Source organism: Phytophthora infestans, genomic scaffold, assembly GCF_000142945.1.
Source record: "Phytophthora infestans T30-4 supercont1.15 genomic scaffold, whole genome shotgun sequence".
Lineage (NCBI taxonomy): Eukaryota > Oomycota > Peronosporomycetes > Peronosporales > Peronosporaceae > Phytophthora > Phytophthora infestans.
The window spans coordinates 984,680-992,893 of NW_003303744.1; the positions used below are offsets into that span (position 1 = coordinate 984,680).

An 8,214-nucleotide genomic window follows, 5' to 3' on the forward strand; every position below is an offset into this window, starting at 1 on the left:
ACTACACTTCCAGCCCAACTCTCTCGTTAAAGGCATATGAAAAACGGCCCGAAATATGTTCACTACGGATAGGAAGCACGTTCACAGAGATCCTCAAAACTCCGTTATTCCTTTCTGGAAGTTCAGCAAATTTACTGTCATCTGACTGGCTGAAAAAAGTTTACTATCATTTTTTCATGTTGTGCAATAATCCCATTGCTTTATTTCTCAAACCAAGCCGCCACTCGATGGGAGACCGGCGCTCTCGGCGCTTTGGCGCGTCGCGGCACCACACGACGCGCATATCTACGTCCTCAGGCCCGCACACCGACGGAACAATCGACTCGCGCTACTCCAACACGCTGGAATTCTCCACTGTGGCCTCCGAGCGCTCCGTCCCACGGTAGTACGTGGCTTGTGTTGCTCTGGCTTGTTGCGTATGGCAATCAGCGGCACTCATGTGGACACTATTACCCACAGCCAGCAGCCCAGATCCAACTGGGAGGACAGCAGCAGCCAATTCAACTTCGGCCAGGACAGTCCGCCTAGTCGACAGCTAGAAGGACCCCATGCGCCAGATAAGTACAAGTCCATGAAACCCAAGGCGAGTGGCCAGAGCATCGGTGCTCCAGGGTCTTCCTTCGCCTCCACAGCATCCTCCTCGTCAACCTCTAGCGTCCTCGACAGAGTCCTGAACCAAGTACATTTAACAATTATTGTTATTGCTGATGAAATTCAATTCTAACAATAATTGTTCACTACAGCAATTCATCCCGCCGAGGACGCAAGATCCGTTCCTGGACAATATAACCAAGAAGAACACACGAGTCAATCGCGGATCTGGTGGGACGATGAGGGTAATGGCCTACTCAACGTCAGCGACCTCATTAGAGCTCGGGAGTGCCCCCACCCCAATAAAAGACTCTTCTAGGCCACATACAGGCACCAGCGGCTGGGTGAACACGCGAGCGAGGCAGCCAGTGGCCAAGCCTCGAACCCTCCTGACAGCAGCTGAAAAGAGGGCGAAACTGGGCAGCAACACTCGGAAAACGCCTTTGCCCGTGGTGAGCCGCTACGCGCTACGAGACCGCAGCAACAGCAGTTTATTCGGCCACTCGCCGACCTCAGTGGCGCCGTTCTCGATACAGAACGCAAGAGCCACGAGACTTGGCAAGAGGAAAATGAGCAGCGAGGGCTCCGCAGCGAAGCCCATCGCGTTGGACTCGGACTCGGAGTCGGAAGTGACGTCAGACAGCAGGAGCAAGGACGTTGTGGACCAGGTGCTGAACGATACGAGGAAAAGTGGATGCAGGACGGAGAAACAGGAAGCGATTGACGTGGACGAGATGGCGCTGCACGCGACGGCCAGGATCGACAACTGCGACGTGCTGATTGGCCTGTTCCAGTGTGTGGTGGACCTGCTCTTCCAAGGCGACAGGATGTGTATGCGCAATATCCGAGGAAAGAACGAGAGCTGGCCGTTCAAAGGGGTTTATCTCTTTTGTCTGGACAAAGTGCGGGATATCAGGTACGTGTTACGGTACTGTAGTGCTGTGGGGGAAGACGAGTGAACTCATGTGGCCTGGTTCTATCGTGTAGACTGTATAGTGTGGCCAAGGAGGTGGATAGGACGATAGACATCGAGGTCGAAGAGCCAGATCGCATGGAGCAATTGCTGGACGAAGCTTCTTTCATGGCGTTCAAGCTGCCGTTTGCAAGTGTAGCTGATGAGGCAGCCATGAAGATTTTCTACGACCCTGCAGACACTGGTAACACGGCGTAATTGCGAGATGTATAGCTGGATTGAGACTGACGATCTCTTGTCGATGGTAGAGCTCTCCAAAGGATTCCTACTGCTTCGTCCCTTGGAGGACGCATCGGGAGGAGATTTAAGCCAGATTCAAGAACACTTACGGTCCTTCGGGGATGTATACGCAATGTACGAGACATGCTACTGGACACTCCGAGCTGCACTTAACTGCGCTAACTCTTTGACGTGCAAATTCACTCACAGAGACGACAAGGAACAAGCAAAAAAACATCTGGACGCTTTAATCAAAGATCCCTTCAGCTACAAGTCCAGTCGGCGCTCTAGTCTGCGGGGAAGCGCTCCAACAGACGTCGAGAGGTGCGCTACCTGCAATGATCGACCTGAAATCAAAGCTGAATGTTTCTATGCTGCGCTCTCGACAGTCCGTCCGAGTCGGAAGAAGATGACGCTGATGGCAGCATTACAGTGCTAACGTACCCATTGCCGCCCTGCACGTCGGACGTTGTCGTGATCATCCGCAGCGATGTGGCTCGACTCAAGCCCCGACGCTATCTGAACGACAACATTATCGACTACTACTTCAAGTAAGTGTGCCATGTCTGGACGGCTCTTGAGCGGTGTGGGCTAATGTGACGCTGTTGCAGACGTATGATGCTGGACACGTTCCGGGACAATTCACTTGTCCAGGATAAAGTGCTTTTCCTCAACTCGCACTTCTACACGAGACTTGGAGGCGGAAAGGGGGCGACGGCGCACGAGAGGATGCAAGCGGGGTACAAGAACGTGTCGACGTGGCACGCGCACTCGAACTTCTTCAACCGCTCCATCATATTTATTCCAATCAACAAGGAGTAAGGCGGCGCGATGGGCGGCGGATTCGATGACGTCGTGGTTGATTCTAACTCTTTTGCATTGCTGTTCTATAGCTTGCACTGGAGTCTTGCTGTGGTTCTGAACCCTGGACTCGCAGGATCAGACTCTGGTAACGAGGTGCGTTCTGGCATCGTGAAAAACTCTGTAATTTTATATCAACTGACTGAGTATTAATTATAGGAGGCCGAATCGTGTATTGCAGTATTGGACCCACTTGGGTCTTATCACCGCAAAGCTGCCATCATCCGCAACTTAAGAGCGTGCGTAGACTACTTCAGTGGCTGTTTGGGGGTGGAAACTGACCTTGCAGTGACGATGTGGGCAGGTTTTTGCGGATGCGATGGGAGAATTCGCACGAATCCTCCGAGTACGCGGTGGAACAAGTTCTGACGGTGAATGTGAAGGCGCCACAGCAAGAGAACAGCTACGACTGCGGCGTTTACGTGCTCAAGTTCGCTGAAGTGATGCTGGAGAATTGTCTGGAGCTGGAGGTGCTGAGTCGGAATGGAGGGGTGATCGGCAAGAAGGTGACGGACGAACATCTCCAGGCTTTGATCACGTCGAGCGCGTTCTCGGCTGACGACATCACGGCCACTCGAAAGCAGATTCGGGAGCTCATTGAAGCCGACGCGAGTGAGTATCAAGCTCGCAAGAAGGAAGAGAAGACCAAGGTATCCAAGACGTAAGCAAGAGTATTAATTAGCACTATCTGGGATATTAGTACTACGATTTTGTGGCAACAAGCAGGTTGATGCAAAAAAGTTGCCTTTCGGTGTTCGCAATGTTGTGCCAAACGGGTCGTTTTTTGGAAACTTGCGTTTCTTTGAATTGCAATTCCGATGATCTCGACACTTGTCAAACCTGCAACTTCAATCTCGTTGTTTGCATCTCTTCAAGATCGTGAGCCCGGACGTCTCTGGCTGTTGCAACTGGCCAGTGGCAAATGCGCAGTCGACAGCTAATTTAGGGACCAAAAGTTTCCGCCAGGCCTATCGTGCAAGGCGCCAACGCCGCAATAAGTGTCGTGTCTCGACGGTGGCGGTGATGTGCTGCTTCAGTACCGGGCGGATGAGCTCGGCTGTGTTCAGTGTTGTACAGTACACGAGCAGGGCGTCGCTACACTGATAACTAACTGCACCTCGACTCTCAAAGTTGCTCCGGATATTGCCGTTGACGCTGGGGGCAATGCCGGTTGAAGCTCGATCACCCAATAGATTGCAGGAACCAAATTTTAACCACAGCTCACAGGCAAAGCCCCAGCAAAGTGAAAACCTGAGAAAAAGTGAGAAGATGGGAGCAAACCGACTGGGATCATGTTTGCCGCAACAGCCTGCAAGCTGCTGCGGAGAAGCTGCAATGCAGCGACGCTCGCCACGAACAGAGCCATCTGACGTGAATTTTGAATTAGGAGAAACACACGTCCATCGCTGGGATAACACACACGGGGCTAGGCGACGTGGGTGCCATAGCCGCGGCGCCAACTAAGGTGAGCGGGTGCGAGGCGCGTAGCCGCAGCAAACCCGCGCGGAGAGCCCGCGAAGCAGGGCCGCGCGGTATTTGCGGAGGCGGGCCCAGCGCTGAGCTCACCAGCGAGCCGAGCACTACACTTTCCAGAACATTCTATCTCCATATTGCGAGCGCAGCGAACCGCGTGGGGCGCCCAGCCAAGCGAAGCGCGGCTGGTCCCTTTTCTGCTGTGACCTCTAATCGTCGATTATGTCTTATTGCGACACTCAGAAAGTCAAAAGTATACAGAAGTCAAGTCAATTGATTTGCTGTGTGCTGAAACAGTAAATACATGTGTTTGGCATGTTCTGTCATTCCAACCCAGCAAGCATCGCCGCAGTGCTACAGAGCATTCTAGACCGACGATCCGTTGCCTTGCTCCGTAGTTTTCCGGCGTTGGGACTAAGATCAGTGGATGTACGGCTCTTCACGCCGATTCAGCATCGATGATTTATGTATTGTATCCGATACTGCGGCTTCGCTCCACAGCTTCAAAATCTAAGGCATCGGTGCCATCAGTCAATGCAAAATGGTTTCGTGTTGAATCTGCAAGTCCTGCATGGCAAAATCAAATCAAAATTGCACTTGTTGTTGCCTCTGCCTCAACCCGATCCGCACAAAAATGCTCTCTAAGAACATTTTAGCTACCCAACTGTATATGTCAGGGCATCAGATAATAAAGGAGCAATAACTGTTTAATGGAAGCAGAGCAAGCATCAGATAATAACGCAAATCTATTTTAGCAGGATTTACGGCGGTCGTGCGACGTGTTTTTGCTTGGTTCCAGCGTCCTTTCTTTCGCATATAATTTTCAAGACGAAACCGGCCGCCCCATCCACAGCCGGAAGTTGCTGGGCCGATAGTTCATTGTGCAGAGTCTCGGCTGGAAAACAAAACTCACGAGCAAGCAAAGTTTTTTATCCTTTTGCACCTAAACAGAGCGAGATTCATTACCACAGAGCAAATTTAGTCAGCAGCATCTCATCGTCCCAGCGCGTATATTAATCATGTCAGACGTCATTGTGCCGTCCTTCTTCCCGACGCCGACCGAGATCGCCGGTGGCATCCGCTGGGTCAAGCATCATCCCGTCGTGGCCACAGCCGCAGCCGCAGCAGCCGCAGCCGTGAGTGTGATCACGTACTTGAAAGCAGTCGCTGCCGACGACGAGCGGGACCTAAAATTAGCAGTCCTGAGCCCACACAAGGGCGACGAGTCCGACGACCTTTGCAGCAGTACAGAGAGCGACGCGTCCACTCCGTCAAGAGGCCGCACATTGAGTCCGCGTGATCTCAGTGTACGTTGCAGTTTGTAAAGAATTTGAGATCATATTCGTGAATTTCGTGCTGACCTGTTGGTGTGTTTGTCATGCAGTTCGGAGACTTAGATGCCGAAGTGGAGAACGAGGTGGAAATTGACACAGCAGTGGAGAATAGTGAGCTAGATGCAGCTTTACAGGAGGCGGATGGAGAGACCGTGTCGCCACAGTGGGGATGGTATGTCTCCACGACGCCACCAGAAGACTATTACCAGTGACCAAATATTACTCCATCATCAAGTGCCGTTTAATTTTGAAACCAAGACAGCGTTGCGACGGACTCCCCTCTCTACGGCAAATCCAAGAACTGCTATACTCTTAGACAGCTACTGCGTTTGCCAGACCGAGAAGGAATTTCTCTCTTCTCGGGGCGCGTGGCTGACGCTTTCCAGCGAAGCCACGCGAAGTCCTGTTTGTGTCCTAATATATTGAGTCTTCGCAAACCGCTAACATCTCTTCTAACTTAGGTGTTCTCTGTTGATCCTTTTACCATTGAAGCGACGAAGCAACTTGCCATGCAACTGGTAAAGTGGCCACTGAAGGGAACGGCAATCCGTTACTTAACGCCCGGTAAATCGCTAGGTTCCGATTTTTAAGCTCCGTTGAATGAAAAAAAAAAAAAAAATCGCCGCCCGAGGTGAAACGCTGAAGGTTAACCTCCAACGCTCGTCTACAGTTTTTTCACGCCGAGTGATGGTAGAAGAAGGAGTGATGGTTAATTTCAGTCTATTTTGGTTGTTTTGCTAGTACTATTAGTTGCGCTTTACGCGGAGGCTCCACGATCGCAGGAGCCGCGGCGTGTCCTGGTGGATGATGCGTTGATGACTGCTGCCGTCTCTAGGACAAGCTGCACGCCTTGGGCGCTTAGGAAATTGTCTTCGAGACCGAGAAATCGCAGAACGGGGGATGAACCCGCCAGCAGCCTCTGCAGCTCGTTCACACAGTTGTCTGTGACGAGGTTGCCGCCCATGCACAGCACTTTAAGCGATGGACTCGATTGGCTCAGAGCGGACAGAACTGCGCGCAGCCCGCTCTCTCCAATGAAGTTGCGACGCAAGTCTAAACGCGTGAGGCGAGGAGCTTGAGCGGACTGCAACAGGCGAGCAACGTCACAGGCGCCGAGGTCGGCGAGGCTGTTGCCTGCTAGCAGCAGATCCTCTAGAAGCGGACACCAGCCCATCTGGACTGCGCCACACAATGCACGGATGCCGTTGCGACTCATGGTGTTGACGAACACTGAGATAAGCTGCAACTTCTTGAGGTTCGGGAAGGCGCCGGTGGTCAACGCACCAGCCAGAGCGAGCACAGCGCTCTCGCCATCGTTAGCTTGGTTCGGTGGGAGCTCAGCACAGCCCCAGGCGTAAAGGGGCGTCGTAGCTAAGCCCACTTTTGGGACAACGGAAGATACTTCAGCCTTGTGCACTACAAGCTGCTGGAGATTAGTCATCTGCAACAAGGACGAGTTGCGGGCAAGCCCTCGAGTCAACTGGACCACTTCGACTGTTAGACTCAATGCGCAACTCGGCAACAATTTAGCCGCAAAACGGTTCAAAGTCCTGTTGCGTATAATCTCTTTGCCGTCCAGGAACGAGAAAACCAGACGAGTGCAATCCTCGCCCATCATGGCAAAGATACTGCAGTTGGCAGTTGCGTTGGTGCATCGGCGACGCTTCATCGCTCTGTTCACTTGCAGCAAGTTTCGCGCTACAACTCGACGCTTCCTGCTGTGTACCACCACCGTCTCGCTCGCAGCAGACTCGTGTACGCTAAGAGCCACGAGACTCTGTAGTCGTCGTCGAAGAGTAGCTAAGTTGCTGTACTCGGCCAGCGACCCGGCACGTGAGTAGAGTGCCAGCTCAATTCGCTTTGTTAGCAACACGGCTCGGTCCGGGCTCACGTCGGGCTTGCTGCGGCTCTGAGAGAGCTGTAGAATACGCTGCACCATCATTCGACGCTCGGGTAAGTGGCTGGTGGATTGCCACGGCGCCTGGGCGTGCGGTACTTGCTGGAAGTGATCATCGTTCATTTTAGCACTGTCAATGCGCTTCGTGTTGCATCGTTCCGGAGCCCATCGCGGAGGTTGGGATACGGACCCCGTGGGCGTGGACGGAGGAGTCACCTGTGCCTGCATTGTTCGCGATCGACTGATGTAGTTGCCGGCCTGCAAAACTGTAAATGGCAGCTCCAGTAGCGAGCTCCAGTGGGCCCCATGCTCTCTTCTACAGCACCCAGAGCCTGGGCTCGTTTTTTGCGGCTCTTCTCTGAATTTGACAGCCCGAGTCGTCGGGGCATTGAAACGTCCGCATGCCCAGCTGAAACTCGAGAAGAGCTGCCTTCATGCCCTCGACGCGAAAAGACGAGCGGACCACTTTGTCCAGATGCCAACCGTAAGTGTGAGCAAAAGATCGCCTTTCGACGGCATGTTTGCGGTCACGGCAAATACTTGTCGCTAATGTTTGCATACCAAAAATAGGTATCCGGATACAGTAGATGTATTGTAGTCAGGCACTTGGCAGACATAACAAACAAGTAAAACAAGCAAAGCTGGCGTTGGAAATTTTTCTAAACGTGTGGAGCTGGAGCTCTCCATGCGGGATGAAGTGCTTGGTCACTTCCAACAAATAAGCAACATCGGTTGTTACATGCAACTTCCCTGCTCTCTCACATGTAGAAGCTGCCTTGGCTTGCACCTTCCACTGTGAAGCGACCCGCTCGCTCGATGGCTATGGCGAGCGCCGAGAAAACGCTTCTACAGAAACCTCCTTACAA

General features: G+C 52.6%; 3 protein-coding genes across 3 annotated transcripts in view; 2 read left to right on the forward strand and 1 right to left on the reverse strand.

Moving 5' to 3' along the window:
* Window positions 1-1,160: 1,160 nt before the first annotated feature.
* PITG_09543 (uncharacterized protein) lies at window positions 1,161-1,762 on the forward strand (the record flags this gene model as incomplete). Its single annotated transcript, XM_002903131.1, has 3 exons — window positions 1,161-1,220; window positions 1,326-1,459; window positions 1,579-1,762. 3 exons carry the CDS (start codon window positions 1,161-1,163, stop codon window positions 1,760-1,762), a joined length of 378 nt encoding a protein of 125 aa, XP_002903177.1.
* Window positions 1,763-5,136: 3,374 nt separating this feature from the next.
* PITG_09544 (uncharacterized protein) lies at window positions 5,137-5,893 on the forward strand (the record flags this gene model as incomplete). Its single annotated transcript, XM_002903132.1, has 2 exons — window positions 5,137-5,428; window positions 5,551-5,893. The coding sequence occupies 2 exons, from the start codon at window positions 5,137-5,139 to the stop codon at window positions 5,661-5,663; spliced, it is 405 nt and encodes a 134-aa protein (XP_002903178.1).
* Window positions 5,894-6,208: 315 nt separating this feature from the next.
* Window positions 6,209-8,214, reverse strand: part of PITG_09545 (uncharacterized protein) — a gene marked incomplete at both ends in the record, with an annotated part of 2,413 nt that continues 407 nt past the window's right edge. The window contains 2 exons of the mRNA XM_002903133.1: window positions 6,209-7,606; window positions 7,674-7,813. Coding sequence (XP_002903179.1) covers window positions 6,209-7,606; window positions 7,674-7,813 — 1,538 coding nt within the window. The remainder of the gene's footprint in view (window positions 7,607-7,673; window positions 7,814-8,214) is intronic.